Here is a 22,876-nt window from a genome sequence, read left to right on the forward strand (position 1 = left end):
TGGGGGCAGCCTGCAAGGGTTCCATGCTTCTCGCACCAAAATGGCTTCCATAGGACTTACTCATCCTAACCTGTGCATTTCTGGAACGTGGGAGGAAACTGCGGCACCCAGAGGAAATCCTCGCAGTCACTGGGAGAACATACAAACAACTTGCAAACAGTGGTGGCAATTGGACCCTGATCGCCGATCGCTGGTGCTGTAATAGTGTTACAGTTAATTGCTGTGCTCCTGTGCAGCCAATTACATTTACTGGCAATTTGGATACAGGGAGATAATCCAACAGGATAATGCAGGAGGTTTTCTCAATAAAAAAGCAAAGTCTTTTGTTTCTCACATCTCTTGATGTCTCTACCTCTGAGAAAAATAACTCAATCTTTCTTGAATACTGGTTCACCACATTCTGGGAGAAGAAATCTTTCCTAATCCCAGTCTTAAATGTCTCACCCTTCAGATAATTTCTAAGATTCCAAGCTTACTTACTTACTGTCCGTTACACCACTGGTGTTTAGGGCAGCAATGAAGGTGTCCTATCTCTGGCAGTGTTCGGGGCTTCCTTCATTGTGTCAGTAGGTTCCTCTCGGTTTTCACTGCTGTCAGTCATGCAAGTCCCAGGTAGAGACTGAGCAATACCGTCAAACTCTGATGGAGAGGAATTTTTCATTTCTGTTTCCATGACAATTTTGTTGAACCAATCAGGCTTGTCAGTCCTGAGTGAACCCCCCGAACCTGGAGGATTGGGGGACCACTCTAAGTCTGGCCCCTACCCTCTGACCTGTTCGGCATGGGTGACCCGATGAACTGCCAAAGCATAAAGCCCTCACTCCAGCCAACGTAGCTCTCTGCGTCATTGAGGCATGCAAACCTCCAAATCTAACGACAAATTTGTGGTTCTCTTGGAGGTAAGTCTCATTAGACTATCCTGTATTCCCTGGCATTTGAAGCATCCTACCTGCATCTGTATCACCCTGCTAAAATATTGCTCATTTCTATGTGATCACCTCTCAGCCTACTGAACTCCATCAAATAAAAACCAATTACATTTGCTCTCTGATCTTGTGTCACTTGTGGCATTCCAGAAATCAGTCTGCTGATCCTTTGCTTGCCTTCTTCCTTAACAAGAACATCTTTCATTGAACCAAATCTGCTGACAATGCTGGTGGCCCAAGAGTGAGGCTCAAGTCAGTGTTTGACTGATTTAAGCTTCAGGCCAGAAAGGAAAGATCGGGTATGGGCCAAATCGAGGCAGTGATTCCCGGGTACAAGAGTGTATCAAAGCAGCAAGAACCCCTACCATCCAAGTCATGCTCTCTTCTTGCTGCTGTCAGAACGAAAGAGTTGCAGGGGGCTTAGATCCCATATCACCAGGTTCTGGACCAGTTGTTATCTTCAACCTGTAGGCTCCTGAAACATCATGGATAAATTCACTCACCAACACTGAACTGATTCTGCAACCAATGGACTCACTTTCAAGGATTCTACAGTTCATCTTCTCAGTATTTATTTATCTATCTCCTTCACCTTTCCCCATTCCCCTTTCCCTCTCTCACCAATCTCCTAACTTGCCCATGACCTCCCCCTGGTGCTGCTCCACTTTCCCTGCTGCCCGTGGCCTTCTGTCCCCTCCTATCAGATTTCCCCTCCTCCAGCCCTTTATTGCTTTCTCCAATTGACTTTCCAGCTCTTTACTTCACCCCTCCCACTCTCTCAATTTCACCTTGTACTTCTCCATCTCCTCCCACTGACTTTCTTAGGTTGACTTCTAATCTCCTTTCCTTTCCAGTCCTGATGAAGGTCTCAGCCCGAAATGATGACTGATGACTCTTTCCAATAGATATTCCCTGGTCTTCTGAGTACCTCCAGCAATTTGTGTGTGGTGCTTTGCTTTCCAGCATCTGCAGATATTCTCTTGTTATTATTTATTATTTGTTTCTTTTGTATTTGCACAATTTGTCTTATTTTGCACATTGACTGACAATTTTTGAGTGTTTGTAGTTTTACATTGAGTCTGTTGTATTCATTTGTATCTACTGTGAATGCCTACAAGAAAATGGATCTCGGGGTAGTATATGGTGACAAAAACTTAATTTACTTTCAACTTTGAAGTGGTTTATCTTGGAAAGACTATCTTAATGAATGGCCAGAAATATTACCAGATGAGATACATTCACACCCAGCCAGCGAGAGCAGATCAGAGACAGGAGACCCTGTGCTGAGAGACTCACATTTGAACGGCTGTGCCGAAAAGCTTTTCATTCTCTGAAACGTGGTGACAACATACACTTCATGCTCCTGTGTGAAGTTCCAACAACACAATATCCAGCACACATCAGTCATTCAGTTGTACTCCATTGATCATCATAAAGATTCAAACCCTCCAGCACTTACCCATGCTGTTGACTTCAATCACATTTCTGCAGGTGCTGACATTGTTGGAGATGGACATACTGACCACTTCACTGGACTTCTCTCCATTAATATTTGAGGCTTTGCAATAATACAGATAATTTTTGTATTCAAGTACACTTTTTATGCAACAGGATAATGCAGGAGGTTTTCTCAATGAAAAGGCAAGGTCTTTTGTTTCTTATATCTCTTGATCGCTCTGCCTCTGAGAAAAATAACTCAATCTTTCTTCAATACATGTTCACCACATTCTGGGAGAAGAAATCTTTCCTAATCCCAGTCTTATCTGTTTCACCCTTCAGATTATTTCTAAGATTCCAAGCTTTCTTACTTACTGTCCGTTACACCACTGGTGTTTCGGGCAGCAATGAAGGTCTCCTATCTCTGGCAGTGTTCGGCGCTTCCTTCATTGTGTCAGTAGATTCCTCTCAGTTTTCACTGCTTTCAGTCATGCAAGTCTCGGGTAGAGATGAGCAATACCGTCAAACTCTGATGGAGAAGGATTTTTCATTCCTGTTTCCATGACAATTTTGTTTAACCAGTCAGGCTTGTCAGTCCTGAGCGAATCCTCCGAACCTGTAGGATTGGTGGACCACTCTAAGTCTGGCCTCTACCCTTTGACCTGTTTGGCATGGGTGACCCGATGAACTGCCAAAGAATAACAGCCAACATAGCTCTCTGGGTCATTGAGGCATGCAAGCCTCCAAATTTGTGGTTCTCTTGGAGGTAGGACTCCACAGACCATCCTATATTCCCTGGCATTTGAAGCATCCTACCTGCATCAGTTCAGCACATATCACCCTACTAAAATATTGCTCAGTTCTATGTGATCACATCTCAACCTGCTGAACTCCATCAAATATAAACCCAATCAACCAAATCCCTGATCTTGTGTCACTTGTGGCATTCCAGAAATCAGTCTGGTGATCCTTCGCTTGCCTTCTTCCTTAACAAGAACATCTTTCATCGGACCAAATCTGCTGACAATGCTGGTGGCCCAAGACTGAGGCTCGAGTCAATGTCTGATCGATTTAAGCTTCAGGCCAGAAAGGAAAGATCGGGTATGGGCCAAATCGAGGCGGTGAGTCCTGGGCACAAGAGCGTGTCAAAACAGCAAGAGCCCCTACCATCCAAGCCATGCTCTCTTCTTGCTGCTGTCGGTACAAAGGAGTTGCAGGGGGCTTAGATCCCGTATCACCAGGTTCTGGACCAGTTAATATCTTCAACCTGTAGGCTCCTGAAACATCATGGATAAATTCACTCACCAACACTGAACTGATTCTGCAACCAATGGACTCACTTTCAAGGATTCTACAGTTCATCTTCTCAGTATTTATTTGTTTATCTCCTTCACCTTTCCCCTTTCCCTCTCTCACCATTCTCCTAACCTGCCCATGACCTCCCCCTGGCGAGCCTCCACTTTCCCTGCTTTCCATGGCCTTCTGTCCCCTATCAGATTTCCCCTCCTCCAGCCCTTTATCGCTTTCACCAATTGACTTTCCAGCTCTTTACTTCACCCCTCCCACTCTCTCAATTTCACCTTGTACTTCTCCATCTCCTCCCACCGACTTTCTTAGGTTGACTTCTAATCTCCTTTCCTTTCCAGTCCTGATGAAGGGTCTCAGCCCGAAACGATGACTGATGACTCTTTTCAATAGGTGTTCCCTGGCCTTCTGAGTACCTCCAGCAATTTGTGTGTAGTGCTTTGCTTTCCAGCATCTGCAGGTATTCGCTTGTTATTTATTTATTTATTTATTTATTTATTATTTGTTTCTTTTGTATTTGCACAATTTGTATTATTTTGCACATTGATTGTCTGACCATTTTTGATTGTGTGTAGTTTTACATTGAGTCTGTTGTATTCATTTGTATCTACTGCGAATGCCTGCAAGAAAATGGATCTCGGGGTAGTATATGGTGACAAAAACTTAATTTTCTTTCAACTTTGAAGTGATTTATCTTGGAAGGACTATCTTAATGAATGGCCAGAAATATTACCAGATGAGATACATTCACACCCAGCCAGCGAGAGTCAGATCAGAGACAGGAGACCCTGTGCTGAGAGACTCACATTTAAACGGCTGTGCCGAAAAGCTTCTCATTCTCTGAAACGTGGTGACAACATACACTTCATGCTCCTGTGTGAAGTTCCAACAACACAATATCCAGCACACATCAGTCATTCAGTTGTACTCCATTGACCATCATAAAGAATCAAACCCTGCACCACTTACCCATGCTGTTGACTTCAATCACATTTCTGCAGGTGCTGACACTGTTGGAGATGGACACATTGACCATTTCACTGGACTTTGTTCCATTAACATTTGAGGCTTTGCAATAATAGAGATCTTTTTTGTATTTTAATGGTTGGCAATGTAGATCCAGTGTATTGTTATCGGAGATCTTTGAATCCGCAGATGGGGTCCTTTCGTACCATGAGTACTGAATGGGAAGGGATCCATGGACAGACTCACAGGACACTGACACGGAGTTCCCACAACTTGAGCCACTTGTTGGTGGAGAAAATTGAAGCAAAGGAACAGACACAGGTTCTGTGGAAAACAATCAGTAAACATCTGAAAATCAAACACAGTAAAGATTTCAGCAGTTCTGTATCTCAACCAGAACCCACAAGTTTGGAATCTCAGCAGCTCATCTGCTCCATTGTGTCTCTGCATCTTCCCATCTGTCTGAACTTCCATGTCTGTCAGTATCGCCGGAGACAGAAGGATTCCTGATCAGAACAACAGTGGTGACACTGAGAATGTGTCAGTGTGATAATCTGGGATTCAGTCTCTCTCAGCCCCAAGGAGACAGTCATAAGTGAGAGCAAACATTGTGACTTTGCAATGGCAATATTTGTGTGTGTCCTAGAAAACTCACCATAATTTGAAAGCAGGAAATTGTCAGATACGTACAAGATGAATGGTGACTTTAAGGAGAAAGTGTAATTGTGATTTGATTTCAGTGACCTACAGCAGCAAGGGAACCCATTAGTAATGATAGCTGTATGAAGACAACAAGGAATGATGTGAGATCATAGACCATAATACCATGAAACATAGGAGCAGAATTAGGCCATTCTGTCCATTGACTCTGCTCCACGATTCCATCATGGCTGATTTATTATCGTTCTAAATCTATTCTCCGGCCTTCTTCCTGTATCCTTTGATGCTCTTACTAATCAAGAGCCTATGAAATTCCATTTTAAATATACCCAATGACTTAACCTCCACAGCTGCCTGTCACAATGAATTCCACAGATTTTTTTTTAGATTATGCGAACACTCTGTCCTCCTTTATTGTCATTTAGAAATGCATACATGCATTAAGAAATGACACAATGTTTCTCCGGAGTGATATCACAGAAAACAGGACAAACCAAAGACTAACACTGACAGAACCACATAATTATAACATATAGTTACAGCAGTGCAAAGCAATACCATAATTTGATGAAGAACAAACCATGGGCACGGTAAATAAAATCTCAAAAGTCCCCGAGTCAATTGACTCCCGGGTCCCCGATAGCAGACGGCAAAAGAGAGAAACTCCCTGCCATAAACCTCCAGGCACCGTCAACTTGCCGATGCCTTGGAAGCAGCCGACACTGAGTCCATCCGTCCAAAAACTTCGAGCTTCCGACCAGCCTCGGGCCTTCTGCTCCAGAGATTCTGGTTACCATACAGTAACAGCGGCAGCAAAGCGGGCAATTCAGAAGTTTTCCAGATGTTCCTCTGTACTCTCATGTCCGTCTCAATCAAATCAGAATTGTGCACGGTCCCCTACTTAACAGATAACAGACATCACCATCGAAGTGGTTGCGCGTGCTGCTGTCGCGCCGCCATCTTATCCTTCTCATTAGTAAAGGCTTCATCTCCCTCTGGCTGAAGAAGTTTCTCCTCATGTCTCTTTTAAAGGGACATCCTTCCATTCTGAGTCTGTGCTTTCTGGTCCTAGATGCCCACACTGTAGGGAACCTCTCTTCACATCCACTGGGGTTTGCAATGCTCGATAGCTTTCAATAAAATCCACCCTCATTCTTCTAAACTCCAGCACGCACAGGCCCAAAGCTTTCAAATGATGCTCATACATTCAGGGAGTTTAACATCACCTGGAATTTAACAGATGGATCCCTTTAGAATTGATATACCGAGAGTTCTTGGGAAACAAGTCCATTGCTCCCTGAAAGTGGCAACACAAGTGGACATAATGGTAATGAAAGCATTCAGCACCTTTGCCTTCTTCACTCTACATGTTGGAGGCTGAAGCTGACTGGGCATCTTGTAGCTTCATAAAACACTGATTAGGTCACATTAGGAACATAATATGTATTTCTGGTTGCAACACTATAGGAAGGATGTTGTCATTTATCAGCCTATTTTTCAATCTATTGTAGATCTCTCTGCAAGCCGTGATTGCCCCCCTGACTGTGCAATACACATACAATCTTGGTGTCATCTGCAAATTTGCTGATTCATTTTACCACATTATCATCCGGATCACTGATACAGATGCAAACAACAACAGACCCAGCACCAATCCCTGCGCTAAGCATCATTGTTGCTAAATATATTTTAATTATGTTTGCCAGCGCCCCAGTAATTTCTGTACTTGCCTCCCGTGAGGTCCGAGATAACACGTTAGCAGGCCTTGGGGATATATTCACACTGATTTGCCTCAGGAAAGCAAACACCTCCTCCTTTAACAGGGTGACGTCTCATAGAGTTCAGAAGCAGGAAAATATACTGAGCCTTCCACTGGAAACCAGTATCCCAACAGTGGATCAGAACTCACAGTGGATGAGAGTACTATGAGCGAGGTCTCCCCATCTTTGCACACTCGCCACACTGCTGTGGAGCCTCCGGATATTCCTGCTGCCCTGACTCTTCCCAGAGAAAAACTGAATCAGACATTTCGGTGGAGACAACAAATCAATCAATGAGAAACCTACCATCAGATACTTGGAGATGCACATCAAACACTGGATCATTGCCAAAGGTTGTAATTCCACATCTGTAAGGTCCTGTATCATTAGAGACAAGATTCTCCATAGTAACAGTAAATATTCCTAGGGATGTGTTATCTCTGATTGTCATTCTTCCATACTGCTCATTTGTCCCATTTGTATTCACTAACGATGTGCATTGGCGACCCCACATGCAGCACAAATACTTTGTGTGTGAACGGTACATTGCTGCATAGTGACAATCGATTGTGACCGCTCTTCCCACAACTCCTCTTCTTCATCTCCTTCTACTTTAGGCCACGAACGTATCAATCACCTCTGATGTGGACCACTTTCTGGAAGTCCAAAATGCCGGCTTCTACAAAGAATGGATCTGTATGCTCCATGACTCTTTAGATGCTGGATTAGTTCCTGAGGATTGGAGGGTGGCATGTAACCCCACTTTTTAAAAAAGGAGTGAGAGAGAAACTGGGGAATTATAGAATGGTAAGCCTGACATCGGTGGTGGGGAAAATGCTAGAGTCAGTTATCAAAGGTGTGATAACAGCACATTTGGAAAGCGGTGAAATCATCGGACAGAGTCAGCATGGATTTGTGAAAGGAAAATCTTGTCTGACGAATCTCAGAATTTTTTGAGGATGTAACTAGTAGAGTGGGTAGGGGATAACCAGTGGATGTGGTATATTTGGATTTTCAAAAGGCTTTTGACAAGGTCCCACACAGGAGATTAGTGTGCAAACTTAAAGCATACGGTATTGGTGGTATGCTATTGATGTGGATAGAAAATTGGTTGGCAGACAGGAAGCAAAGAGTGGGAATAAATGGGACCTTTTCAGAATGGCAAGCAGTGACTAGTGGGGTACCGCAAGGCTCAGTGCTGGGTCCCCAGTTGTTTACAATATATATAAATGACTTAGACAAGGGAATTAAATGCAGCATCTCCAAGTTTGCGGATGACACGAGGCTGGGCGGCAGTGTTAGCTGTGAGGAGCATGCTAAGAGGATGCAGGGTGACTTGGATAGGTTAGATGAGTGGGCAAATTCTTGGCAGATGCAATTTAATATAGATAAATGTGAGGTTATCCACTTTGGTGGCAAGAACAGGAAAACAGATTATTATCTGAATGGTGCCCAATTAGGAAAAGGGGAGGTGCAACGAGACCTGGTATGCTGGCATTCATAGCAAGAGGATTCGAGTACAGGAGCAGGGAGGTACTACTGCAGTTGTACAAGGCCTTGGTGAGACCACACCTGGAGTATTGTGTGCAGTTTTGGTCCCCTAATCTGAGGAAGGACATTCTTGCATAGAGGAAGTACAAAGAAGGTTCACAAGATTGATTCCTGGGATGGCAGGATTTTCATATGATGAAAGACTGGATTGACTAGGCTTATACTCTCTGAAATTTAGAGGATTGAGGGGGAATCTTATTGAAACATATGAAGTTCTAAAGGTTTTGGACAGGCTAGATGTAGGAAGATTGTTCCCGACGTTGGGGAAGTCCAGAACGAGGGGTCACAGTTTGAGGATAAAGGGGAAGCCTTTTAGGACCAAGATGAGGGAAAACTTCTTCACACAGAGAGTGGTGAATCTGTGGAATTCTCTGCCACAGGAAACAGTTGAGGCCAGTTCATTGGCTATATCTAAGAGGGAGTTAGATATGGCTCTTGTGGCTAAAGGGATCGGGGGTATGGAGAGAAGGCAGGTACAGGGTTCTGAGTTGGATGATCAGCCATGATCATACTGAATGGTGGTGCAGGCTCGAAGGGCTGAATGGTCTACTCCTGCACCTATGTTTCTATGTTTCTATGACTGCTGGACTAAGTGTGTAAATGTAGGAGGGGACAATGTTGAAAAATAACTGTGCTAGGTTTTCTAAAATTGACTCCTTCTATCTTGGGCCACGAAATTATCAATCACCCCTCGTAATATCTGGATCCCTTTACAGTTTATGTACAGAGAGTTCTTGGGATACAAGTCCATTGCTCCCTGAAAGTAGCAACAGAACTGGATATAATGGTAATGAAAGCATTCAGCATGTTTGCCTTCTTCATTCTACATGTTGGAGACTGAAGCTGACAAGGCACTTTGTAGCTTCATAAAACTTTTGTTTGGGCACATTTGCAACATACAGTAATTTGTAGTTCTGGTTCCAACACTCTAGAAAAGATGGAGGTTTTGGAGGAGAGTAAAGACTTTACCAGGTGAAGATAACACCAGGCTGGCATGGTAGTGTAGCGGTTAGCACAACACTTTACCATACCAGTGACCCGGGTTGAATTCCTGCTGCTGTCTGTAAGGAGTTTGTACATTCTCCCTATGACCGCGTGGGTTTCCTCCAGGTGCTCTGGTTTCCTCCCACAGTCCAAAGACCAAGAACTTGATAGGTTTTTTTTAATAATTGTTTTTATTGGTAGGTTAGTTAGTCATTGAAAATTGTCCGAGGTTTAGGCTGGAGTTAAATCTCGGAGTTACTGGGTGCACAGTTTAAAGGGCTGGAAGATCCTATTCCACATTGTGTTTCATAAAGGAACAAACAAACAAGCAAACAAATCAATAAATGGATGGATAAATAAATAAATGAATGAATGAATGAATGTTATTGGGATTGAAGTGTATTAACTGTGGGTTGAAGTTCAACAAACTAGAATTGTTTTTGCTGGTGTACAGGAGGCTGAGGAGAGACCTGTGAGAAGTTCATAAAATGACTGAAGTCATATGTAAGGAAAATAGTCATAATTTTTTTCCCAAGGTTAAAATATCAAATAATAGTGAGCATAGTTTTAAGGTGAGCTGGGGGAAAGTTTAAAGGACGTTTGTAAAACAAGTTTTTTTTTACACTGAGTGGTGGCTGCATGAAACACAAAGTCAGACTGGCTGGAAGAAAAGTATATCATAACAATATTTAAGAGGCTTTTAGATGAGGACATGAAAAAGGAGAGACTGGAGGAATATGGACCATATACAATATGATGAAATGAGCTTAGAATGACATCATGATCAGTGCAGCCATGGTGGGCCAAAGAGTCTATTCTTGGTCTGGAATGTGTCCCAAGTTCCCTCTAGTTCCATTGCTCCATTTCCCACAGCAACGGGCCAGATGGAGAGTCTGGCTGCCAGGAAGTGGATGGTCATTGGGTGCTGAGAGGTGGAACACTGGAGCACATTGAGGGGGACAGAGAGAAAGAGCACGTGGTAGGGGAGGGAGTGAGTGATACTTGAAGCACGGATGGGAAGTGGGATAGCCTGGCCTAGGAGGAATGAACACAGGCTGTTTTGATCTGGATTTGATTGCTTTTTTATGATTTTTGAGGTATTTAGATCATGAGTTACACTTGCTTCTCATTGACCTATTATCAGATTATTAGATTTAGTCTGAAAGTAAACTTCAAGAGTGTAACATTTCATACAGTTCAGAGGCAGGAAAATGTGCTGAGCCTCCCACTGGAAATCAGTTTCCAGTCAGAGAGTGAGAGCTATATGAGCGAGGTTTCCTGACCCTCACCCGCTCCCTGTGGGATTCTGTACCTCTACAGATCCTCAGGATATCAGTGCTGCCCTAACCATTCCCAGAGAAAACATGAATTGGACAGTTTGGTGGAGACGCCAAGTCAATCAATGAGAAACCTACCGTCAAATACGTGCAGATACACATCAAACACTGGAGTATTGCCAGATGTTGTAATTCCACATCTGAAAATCCCTGTATTTTGAGAGGCAAGATTCTCCATAGTAACAGTAAATGTTCCCTGGGATGTGTTATCTCTGATTGTCCTTCTTCCATGCTGCTCATTTTTCCCATTTGTATTCACTAACAATGTGCATTGGCGACCCCACAGGCGGCACAAATACTTTGTGTGTGAACGGTACATTGCTGCATAGTGACAATCGATTGTGATCGCTCTTCCCACAACTCCTCTTATTTTATTTTCTGCCCATAAAGCACCTGAAACTGAGGGAGAAATTCTTCTAAAAATAGACAGGTAAAATCAAATTTACACAAGCAGATTAAAGATTATTTTGTGTCATTTCCAGCACCCTAGTGTAAAGGAGAGCAAAAAAAAATTGTTACTCCGGATCCAATGCAGCACCAAAAAAAAGAAATGATAAAGAATGCGATAGTAATGAATAAGGATGCTTTATTGAAAGCTGTTACTGTGTTCCAAGGAAACAGCCCACACTGTCTATGGGTATAATTGAATTCCAGGGAAACTGAGAAATCAACACCGTCGTTCCTCATCACATACTCAGAGCTCTTCACACGTTATTTGATTGAAGTCATCATTGTCACTGCCCACTAATGTCTCAGTGTGTTTCCACATTTCTGAGTCAGTCCCAATCCAGGCAGGTGAGGAAAAGATCAGTGGGGGGTAACTTACTGGAGGCAATTGTGTGAGACAGGATCTACCTGAATTTGTAAAGATAGCATCTGATTTGGGATAGCCGACATGATTTTGTGCATGAAAGAACCTCTCTGAAATGAAACTGACTGAGTTTTTTTGAAAGGCTGACTAAAGGGACTGTTGAAGGTAAGGAGTTTAGCAAGGCTTTTGACAGGGTCTCACATTGTAGACTGATCTGTAATGTGAGATCACATGGGATGCTAGCTGGATCGATACTGAATAGGCTTGGTGGAAAGAGTCAGATTGTTAGTGGAGTGTTTTTTTTTGACGATATTAGACTTCTTCACCAATTGAGTGCTGCTAGGGAGAAAATCTTCAGAAAATGGACAGGTAAAATCAAATTTACACAAGCAGGCTCAAGTTTCAAGATTATTTAATGTCATTTCCTGTACGAACGTGTAAACTGGAATTAAATCGTTGGATCTAAATGGATCTAAATGCAGCAGAAAAAAACACAAAAGATAATGAATACAATTAAAATAGCTAAAGATGTTTTATTTACAACTGACACTGTGTTACAAGGAATCTGCCACAGTGTCAATTGATATAAATAAATTCCTCACAGACAGAGAAGACAATAACATCGTCCCTCCTCACGTGCTCCCAGCTCTTCACAAGTAGCAATTTTTATTTGATTGGAGTCATCATTGTCACTGCCCACTAATGTCTCAGTGTGTTTCCATATTTCTGAGTCAATAGATTACTGATCCAGTCCCACTCCTGGCAGGTGAGCCCAAGATCAGTGGGGGGTAACTTACTGGAGGCAGGATCGACCTGAATTTGCAAAGGCAAGATCTGATTTGGGATAGTCAACATGATCCTGTGCATTGGAAATCCTCCCCCAAAACTATTTGACTGAGTTTTTTTTGAGAGACGATGAAAGGACAGGACCTTAGAGATTAGCAATTTTTGTTTAGCAAGGTTTATGACCATACCTTGCATAGCAGACTGATCTGTAATGTGAGATCACATGGTAAGCTACCTGGATGGATATTGAATAGGCTTGGTGGAAGGATACAGACTGTGGTAGTAGAGTGTTGGTTTTCTGACAACATCAGACTTTATCACCAGCAATGTGCCATCAGGATCGTTGCTGTTATTTGTTAACCACTCTTATTGTCATCAATATTAATAATCTGGAATGAAACTGTAGGTGGCATGATTAATAAGTTATGGGTGAGACAGCAGTGTGGTGGACAGTGGCAAGAGTTGTGTAAGTTTACACGAGGATCTTGAAAATGAGCCGGTGTTCAGTCCCATTATTCTGTGCCAGCAAGCTGCCCCCTCCCCACCTGAGCCTGTATTGTCTGCTTGCATTTGACCTGTCTCCCTCTCTTCTCGGTCCTACTATCAGGTGGAAGGTGCAGGAGCCTTGGGCCCCACACCACAGGGTTCGTCAACAGTTGTTGTCCTGCAGCTATCAGGCTCCTGGATTGGTTTCACTCGCCTCAGCACTGAACTGACTCCGCAGCTGTGGACTCACTTTCAGAGACTCTGCCTCTCATGTTCTATGTATTATTTGTTTACATAGTTTTATTATTTGCACGATTCATCATCGCTTGCACATTGATTTTTTGTCAGTCTTTGTTGTGTGTGGTTTTACATGGATTCTATTGTGTTACTTTGTTTTGTGGGCAAAGGTATGGTGGATAATCACAGTCTTTATCCCAGGGTGGGGGAGTTGAAAACTAGAGACCCTCGGCTTAAGGAGTGAGGGAAAATTCTTAGAGAGCCCGGAGCAGCCGTGTTTTACACACACAGCCGTGTGTGCATGGAAAAGGCTGTCAGAGGAAGTACTAGAGATGGTTACAAATACACTATTTAAAATACATTTGGACAAGTTCATATATAGGCAAGTTTTAGAAGGATACGAGACAAATGCAGTGAAATGGGAGAAGCTCAGGAAGACACTGTGGTCAGCACAGATGATTTGGGGTGAAACTCCTGCGTCCATAACCTATAACTCCCTGACTCTGCAGCATCCTCTCTAAACTGGAACATGCTTTTAAAAGGATAAATTCAGAATTCTATTTCATTGCATAGATGTGACAGCTCATGGGATCACAGCCTATCAGATTGCACTTCAATCTCAACAATCAAAGTTCAAAGTATACTTATTATCAAAGAATCTATACTATATACAACCTTGAGATTCACCTCCTTCCAGGCAATCACAAAAAAATAGAACATCCCAATATACAGAAAAAAGAGCAAATCAAAGTAAGCAAATAACATTTGGAGCTGAAATTCACAAAACTGAGGCCACAGCCAAGAAGCCAGTCATCACTGTAGTCAATTCATGAGGCCATTAATTGCCAACCACAGCCTCAGTTCAGCGTAAAGACACGTAAACCTTCTGTGCAGCAAGCTGAACACCAGCCCATCCCTCGCCTTGGACTGACATTCCTTTAGTGATTAAAAGGGAATTGAAGGTTTATTATCCTTGTTGTAATCATGAAATGCAGCAGCCTTGTTCATAGAAGGAATGGATTTCCTTCTCATGTCTCAAAGCGAGTGAGGTTTTTTATTTAACAAACAAAAACCCAATTTCAGCGGTTAGTAATTTACCTGGGATGCTCAGATATTCAAAAGCTAGAGACGACCAAAGACAATGAGACCATTAGACATAGGAGGAGAATTAGGCCATTTGGCCTATACAGTCTGCTCCACTATTCCATCAAGGCTGACTTATTATCCCACTCAATTCCATCCTTGGCATTTCTCCCCATAATCTTTTGATGCCTTTCCTAAACAAGAAACTATTAAGTACGCTTTAAATATACTCAATGTCTTGGCCTCAAAAGCCATGTATGGTATTGAATTCCATAGATTCAACACCCTCTGGCTACAGAAATTCCTCCTCATCTCTGTTCTAATGTACGGAGTCTGCACATCCTCCATGTGGAATGTATGGGGTCTCCCCGAGTGGTCCTGTTTCCTCCCACAGTCCAAAGACATACTCATTAGGATAACTGCTCTTTGCAGATTGCCCTGTGATTATGTTACAGTTAATTGGGTTTGTCGAGAGTTCGATCGGTGTTGTGACCCAAAGGGCTGGAAGGGCCTATTCTGTACTCTATCGGTAAATAAATAAAATAAAGGGATGCCCTTGCATTCTGAGGCTGATTTTTCAGGATGATTTCCCCATAAGGAAACCACTTTTGATCATATACCTCCAAGTACCCCAAAATCCTGTTCTTAATAATAGACTCCCACATCTTCACAACCACTAAAGTCAGGCTAACTGGTTGACAATTTCCTTCCTTTCGCCTCCCTCCTTTCTTAAAGAGTGTGGTGATACTTCCAATTTTCCAATCCTTTGAACATTCCAGTCTAATTATTCTTGAAAGATCACCACTAATGCCTTCATGATTTCTTTAAATAACTCTTTCAGAAACTTGGGATGTAGTACATCTGGTCCAAATGACTCATCTACTTTCAGATCCCTCAGCTTCTCAAGCACGTTTTGCTTAGTAATAGCAACAACACTCATCTCTGCCCCTGCCATTGCCAAATTTCTGTCATTCCCACTAATATTTGCAATATTATAAGTCCTTCCTTTTGCTTTTATGAGAATCAGAAGTCGATACCAGTCTGGACTTTTCAATGTAAAGCCAGAAGTATTAATGGAATGCTCTCAATTTGTCGAGATGCGCAAGTCCAACTATGTTTGAGATGCTCCATATCTTCCAGGAGCAAGTGACAGACTTAACTGTTCACTGCACTTTAGTTCTACCCCATGGATGCTGCAATGTGCAGCTTCTACAAATGCAAAGAAATTCCTTACCCTCAGTAGAGGTATAAGAGCAGCAGTAACAGAGTAACAAAAAGAAATATTTAAATGTATCCTCCCTTGAAATTAGAACTTACCGCTGCCATTGATTTCTGTCACGTAACTGCAGATATCTCTGTTGTTGAAGACTGTCGCAGTAACCATTGCACTGGATCTCGCTCCAAGCCGATTTGAGGCACTGCAGTAATATTGCTGGTGTGTGTGCTTGAAGGATTGACAATGCAGAGTCAGTTCATTGGTATCTGAGATCTTCGGATACCCAGATGAGGTTTGTAAATATCTAAGGCACTACTATCCTCCTGGGATTTTCACACACAACTGTCTCTAGAGTTTAGTGAGAATGGTACGAACAACATGAAAAAACATCCAGAGAGCAGCAACTCTGTGAACAAAAGTGCTTTATTAATGAAAGAGGTCAGAGGAGAATGGCCAGACATGTTCATGCTGACAGAAAGGTGACGGGAATTCAAATAACCGTGGGTTATGACAGCGGTGTGCTGAAGAGCATCTGAAGGTACAACACGTCAAACCTCGAAGTGGATGAGCCACAGAAGCAAGAGACCATGAACATCCACTCAGTGGCCACTCTGTTATGTTTAGGAGGTTTAAAGGCAGCAACTTGTGAGATATCTGTCACATGTTTGGAGGCTTTCAGGAGAGAATGAAATTGTAACTGGGTTCAGTGACCTGCCGTATAGAGGGAAACATTTGGTACTGATATTACTGCAGAGATAGTGAGGGATGGACAGTGTCTGGCAAAGATCATGAGACTTTTATTTTATGGAATGCACAAATCAATCACTGAGAAACCTACCATCATTTACTGTTAGTTCTAAATTAAATCTTGTATCGAGACCTGGTGTTGTAATTCCACAGCCGTACCATCCTGTATCTCCAGAGTGAAGATCCTCCATAGTAACAGTAAATATTCTCCGTTCCGGGTTATCTGTGATTGACACTCGTCCACTCCGTCTGTGCTGCCCATTTGTTTCCACTAAAACTGAACAATGGACGGTCCATCCATGGCACCAATACTTTGTGTCTGAGCGGTACTTTTCTTCATAGTGACAATCGATTGTGATCGCTCTTCCCACAACTCCTCTTACAGATTTCTCTGCCCGCAATGCACCTGAAACTGAGGGAGGCATTGTCAGATGTGAGGGAAAGGAACAATTTAATACAACAATTATTTTTCAACATGACGGTAAAAACAGGTGCAGGTCATGTACGGCATGTGGTCCATGACAACACAGCCAATGATTTTGGTGTGAAGTGCAGTCAGTGCTGTTACTGTGTCAGCCGTGTCAGTGATCTCTCTTCCCTGTGTCGGTACATTGTGGGTTCACTTCCCACTCCAGAATCCTGAGCAGAAACCCAGGGCTGATCTTCCAGTGCACTGCTGGGGGAGAGCCGTAGTGTAGCCAGAGGGTGTTGACTCTATGGAATTCAATACCATACACAGCTTTTGAGGCCATGAAAGTGTTCAACTTTCAGTTGCTTCAGAATATGTCAGCCTTTGAAATGTCCACAGAGCTTCCAGCTATTTCATAAGATGCTCCCAATTTTGTGTGTGTGTGTGTGTGTGCGCCTGTGTGTGTTCAGACAAGGTTCTGAAGCAATTTGTAAATATTGTACCTATCAAGTATTTCTATGTGTAGTTAGAAGGTGGCGCAACAGTGGTCATTAGTGCTTCTGTGTCTAGAAACTCAGGTGAGATTTCAATAACTGTTGAGATACTTTGAGTATGAAAATCCAATTTATTATTTCTGGTATTTAAAAAACAAGTATCAATAATAATAATGATGAACTGTCAGATTGTAAAGATCCCATCTAGATTGGAAAGACTTTTAGGGAGAGAAATTTCTTATCCCTACCACCCTGGTTTACCTTTGACTCCAGATCTAGTAACGTTCTATGTTAACTGCACCACTGAAGTGGCCCAGGAAGGACTCTGATTTCAAGACAATAACGTCAAATGTCGCAGTGATCCCTGCAGAGAGAGAACAGATCCCAGCAATGGTAGATCTGATGTTCTCGCTTAACAGGTTGCAGTAGATTTCTCCAGCTGGACATATTCTCCCCAAACCTGGCTCTACACAATTCTTCTTTTCTCCTTATCTGCTTCCACCTCTCACCCACCTCCAAACACCATCCCTTTTCCACCCCATTCCATTTGCCTGTTGTGCTTCACTATTCCTCAGCCCCGACTAACTTGAGGACCCAGTTTCACACTTCCCCCTCTCCTATTTAACCCTCTCCCGCTCTACTCACACATGAGGCAGGGTCTCGACCCGAACCATTGACATTTCCTCTGCCCCTGACAGAAGCTGCTTGACCCATTGAGTTTCTCCATGAGTGAACTCTGAGCTCCAGTTTCCGACAGCTTTAGTGTCTACGGGTATCAAGCATTCTTGTGAAAACGTTGTACGACCCCCAATCCAACACTGATTATGCAGTTGTCCAGTGCTGTCTGTAACTCACCAGGTAGGAAACCAGTCAGAAGGATCAACGTCCACAGCATTTTATTCACGGAGACACAAGCAGGACCTGTCTGTCCTCAGAGAGAAATGACTGAAATAAAATAAGGAAGAAGTCAGTCGGAAGTTTGATCAAAAAAACTACAGTAACACAATTGGTGTGTGGTACATGACAATCTGAAAAGCTTTTAGTTATATTTAGCAGAACAGGAACACTTAAACTATTCTCAAAGACTGAATGAAATGCTGAGAAGTGTTAAAATATTAGAGACAAGCAACAGGAAACGTTTTAATCTGAAGTCAAAATAAACGACTGTAGGTGTCCTGAAGCAGGGAATTAAGCTGAAATGTTGACCACCTGACTCCTGAAGTTCAATTTATTTTTTGCATGATTTATAGTGTTAGCTGTGGTGCGTCATTGGGAACAGTGTTCATGGTGAAAAGTTAACGATGGAAAGAGAAAGAGCCCATGTAGAGTGTTGTGAGTGTGAGGAGAAAGTTTGATGGCTCTAGGCGTGTACTCACTGGAGATTAGAAGAATGAGGGGGAGAGGGGGAATCATATTCAAACCTATTGAATATTGAAAGAACAAGACAGAGTGGATGTGGAGAGGATGTTCCCTGTGAGTTCTAGGATCAGAGGGCAGTGCCTCTGAGTACAAGCACATTCCTTTAGAACAGAGATGAGGGAAAATTGTTTTAGCTGGATGGTGGTGAATCTGTTATATTCACTGTCACAGATGACCGTGGAGGCCAATTCACTGGGTATATTTAAAGTGGAGATTGATAAATTCTTGAATAGTAAGGGCATGAAAGATTATGGGGAGAAGGCAGCAGAATAGGGTTGAGAGAGAAAATAAATCAGGCACAATGGAATGGTGGAATAGACTCAAAGGGAAGAATGGCCTAATTCTTCTCTCTGCCTTTTGGTCCTATGGTCTTCTGATACAGGCAGCAATCTGCTGAACCTCTTCTGCAATCCCTCCAATGTTTCCACATCTTTCTTGCTATGCTGCAAACACAACTACACACTGACCTGAAGTGTGTCCTAATCATATTTTTATACATTTGCAACCTGAATTTTCATATGCACATTGCTGGCTCATTGCCATTAGCGGAAACACATCTCCCTCTGTTCCAAATTTCAGGGAGTTATGGACTTACACTCCAAGCTTTGTCCGTCATTCCGGATCTTGCCTTGGTACCCCCAGCACTCAGGCAAACCCTTTTCTCATTGTTACCATCAGTAGGGAGATACAGAAGCCTGAAGGCACACACTCAGCAATTCAGGAACAGCCTTTTCCCCTCTGTCATCCAATTCCTAAATAGGTATTTTATGCATAAAGACTACCTCACTTTTTTAATGTATATTATTTCTGTTTGTGCATGATTTTAATCCATTCAGTATATGTATACTGTAATTTATTTTTTTCTCTTCTTCTATATTATATATTACATTGAACTGCTGCTGCTAAGTTAACAAATTTCATGACACATGCCAGTGATAATAAAAGTGATTCTGATTCGGGTTCTGATTTTGATTCTGATAACTCAATGTTTTGGGGAGCTTGCTGCTGAGGAGGGAGCAAAGTAGGAAATAGGTGTGATGTAGAAGAGGCTTTTCACGCAAACTCAGCATACAGTACTTCACTTCATTCCCTCTCCTCTCTGAAAACCGTGTCTGCTCTTTGAAGGAAACTTTAAAGCACACCTTTTCTGAATTCTATTCCATCTGTCAGTGCAATTTCAAGAACTCTGATGGATTTTCACTTTACTCTGGTTAGATGTGAGAGGAAACCAAGTGAATGGAATTACACAGTCACAATGGAGTAAAATCCATATCAGATCTGTTCTTAAACCAAATCAACTCAATTTTGACAGGAAATGATCTGTGTTAAGTAGACAACCCCTGTAGTTTCTATTTCTCATAGAATCACAGGGCACAGTTAATGGGCTGGACACACTTGTCCAAGGAGAAGACATTTCTGTCTTACCTGGCTCAACTCCATGGTCTCCCTTTCCCCTAACCCTGCATATCTTTGCTGAGATTCTCAGTCTCTAGCATCACAGTATCTCTGTTCACCAGGTTAGATCTTCCTATGTTAGTCGAAGTGTGATCTATCCACATTCATGCTGTGCAATTATCTGGGACAGATGAAGTCTGAGGAGAGCTTCAGTGCAAGGAATAACAATTCTCACATGTCACACATATTGTAGAAGTAATACAGAATCATAATCAAAATCAGTCTTAATATCACTGACATAATGTATGTTGTGAAATTAAATGTAGCAGTCCTAAATGGGAATGTTCGATGATTACCATTGGAGCTCTACACAGAGTCACGAATTCTCGGTGCCATCTTGAATTTTATCTGAACAATGTTAATTGTTCAACCTTGATTTCATTGTAAACACTGGAAAATCTGCAGATGCTGGAAATCCAAACCAACACACAGAAAATGCTGGAGGGAACTCAGCAAGTCAGGCAGCATCTGTGGAAATGAATAGATAGTCGACATTTCAGGCTCAGGCTCTTAGTCAGGTCTGAGGAGAAAGTGAGAAGTTGCCTGAATCAAAAGATGGGTGAGGGGCGGAAGGCTATCTGGAAGGTGATCAGTGATGCCAGCTGGATAGGAACAGGTGTAAAGGCAGTAAAAGAAGGAATCTGACGTGAGAGGAAAGTGGACCATAGGAGAAAAAGGAGGAGGGGCCTAGGGAGAAGAACCAGGCTGGTGAGAACTGGTAAAAGAAGGGCCTCCGACTGAAACCTTGACTGTCTATTCACCTCCATAGATTCTGACTGACCTGCTGAGTCCCTCCAGTATTTTGTGTGTGTTGCTTTTGACCTCATTGTAGTATGAGGGTTGAGGTGATTCAAGAATGTAGCTCATTTATATTTTCCTGAATTTTTGTTGCTGACTTTGCAATTGTTTATAAACACTTAATTTCACATTGTATATCAAGAGATAAATCATAAAATAATTCAGTATAGATGGAGAGCTGTTGTAATTTTGGGTTTGTTACATTTGCTTTAGGGGAAAACAGTGCAGTATATTAGCCATGAATGTATATCTGCTTAAATTCTGTACATTGTATAGTATGAGTGCTGGCTCTATTGCATCAGTCACTGCTGTCATCAGTCTAATGTTCACCCTCAGCGAATGATGTGGTTAGAACTTCTGTCTTCTTTACTTGTCTTACCAAACAGAATATAGAGAAGTAACAGCAGATGCTACACATTGACAGATTGTTCTGGCCTCTTCCTGCATTGCACCATCACTTCTTGGAAAACTTCTCAAAGGTCATTTTCATAAATAACCTGGATGAGGAAGTGGAGGGATGGGTTAGTAAATTTGATGACACAAAGTTTGGGCGTGTTGTGGATAGTGTGGAGGGCTGTCAGAGGTTACAGCGGGACATTGATAGGATGCAAAACTGGGCTGAGAAGTGCAGATGGAGTTCAACCCAGATAAGTGTGAGGTGGTTCATTTTGGTAGGTCAAATATGATGGCAGTATACAGTATTAATGGTTAGACTCTTGGCAGTGTGGAGGATCAGAGGGATCTTGGGGTCCAAGTCCATATGACACTCAAAGCTGCTGCGCAGGTTGACTCTGTGGTTAAGAAAGCATGCGGTGCATTGGCCTTCATCAATCGTGGGATTGAGTTAGGAGCCAAGAGGTAATGTTGCAGCTATATAGGACCCTGGTCAGACCCCACTTGGAGTACTCTGCTCAGTTCTGGTCGCCTCACTACAGGAAGGATGTGGAAACCATAGAAAGGGTGTAGAGGAGATTTACAAGGATGTTGCCTGGATTGGGGAGCATGCCTTATGAGAATAGGTTGAGTGAACTCGGCCTTTTCTCCTTGGAGCAACGGAGGATGAGATGTATAGATAGAGGTGTATAAGATGGTGAGAGACATTAATTGTGTGGATAGTCAGAGGTCTTTTCCTAGGGCTGAAGTGGCTAGCATGAGAGGGCACAGTTTTAAGGTACTTGGAAGTAGGTACAGAGGAGATGTCAGGTGTACGTTTTTAATGCAGAGAGTGGTGAGTGCATGGAATGGGCTGTCAGCAATGGTGGTGGAGGTGGATAGATAGGGTCTTTTAAGAGACTCCTGGATAAGTACATGGAGCTTAGAAAATCAGAGGGCCATGGGTAACCCTTGGTAATTTCTAAGGTATGAACATGTTAGGCACATCTTTGTGGGCCAAAGGGCCTGTATTGTGCTGTAGGTTTTCTATGTTTTTAACTGTGGGTCAATATCCTGATGAGAACAAGTGCAGAGATACAAAACATCTTCAGCAAAGTATTTTTGTTTCAGCAGCTAGATCACTGAACAACAATAACAATTTGGTGAAGAAAAGTGAAAAGGTCATTTAACCATCGTGTTTAAACTGGATCCCAATCCTGTGCATACCTCTAAATACAATGGTGGGATTGTAAAACATTTTCCATTCGGTTGTTGAGAAGTCATACAAAAAGAGCAGCTTCATGAGGTATTGGTCAGACTGCATGTGGAAGATGGTGAACAGTTTTTGGCCCCTTATCTTTGAAAGGATGTGCTGTATTTGGAGCGGATCCAGAGGACGTTCCCGAGAACAATACCAGGCATGAAAGGGTAAATATGTGAGGAGTGCTTGATGTCTTGGGGTCTGTACTCGCTGGAGTTTAGAAGAATTGGGGAAGGGTTCTCAATGAAACCTCTTGAATAGTGAAGGGCCTAGACCTGGGTTGGTGTCTATGTGGAGAGGAAGTTTCCTCTGGTAGAAGGGTCCCTGACCAAAAGGTACTGATTCTGTGGAATTTATTATCACAGATGGCTGAGGA

General features: G+C 42.6%; 1 protein-coding gene across 3 annotated transcripts in view; it reads right to left on the reverse strand.

Annotated features, from left to right (window-relative positions):
• Positions 1-22,876, reverse strand: part of LOC140210052 (CMRF-35-like molecule 4) — a 39,141-nt gene that overhangs the window by 11,999 nt on the left and 4,266 nt on the right. For 2 of the 3 annotated variants that reach the window (XM_072278830.1, XM_072278829.1), the window contains exons 2-4: positions 18,051-18,140; positions 16,384-16,704; positions 4,638-4,958 (exon numbers count right to left, since the gene is read on the reverse strand). In XM_072278830.1, the coding sequence (XP_072134931.1) occupies positions 4,638-4,958; positions 16,384-16,704; positions 18,051-18,090 (682 nt within the window). In that variant the 5' untranslated portion in view covers positions 18,091-18,140. Of the gene's footprint in view, positions 1-4,637; positions 4,959-11,004; positions 11,326-15,646; positions 16,360-16,383; positions 16,705-18,050; positions 18,141-22,876 lie in introns of those variants that run through there. The other variant, XM_072278828.1, reaches the window with a different exon arrangement.

This window comes from Mobula birostris, chromosome 14 (genome assembly GCF_030028105.1).
Source record: "Mobula birostris isolate sMobBir1 chromosome 14, sMobBir1.hap1, whole genome shotgun sequence".
Lineage (NCBI taxonomy): Eukaryota > Metazoa > Chordata > Chondrichthyes > Myliobatiformes > Myliobatidae > Mobula > Mobula birostris.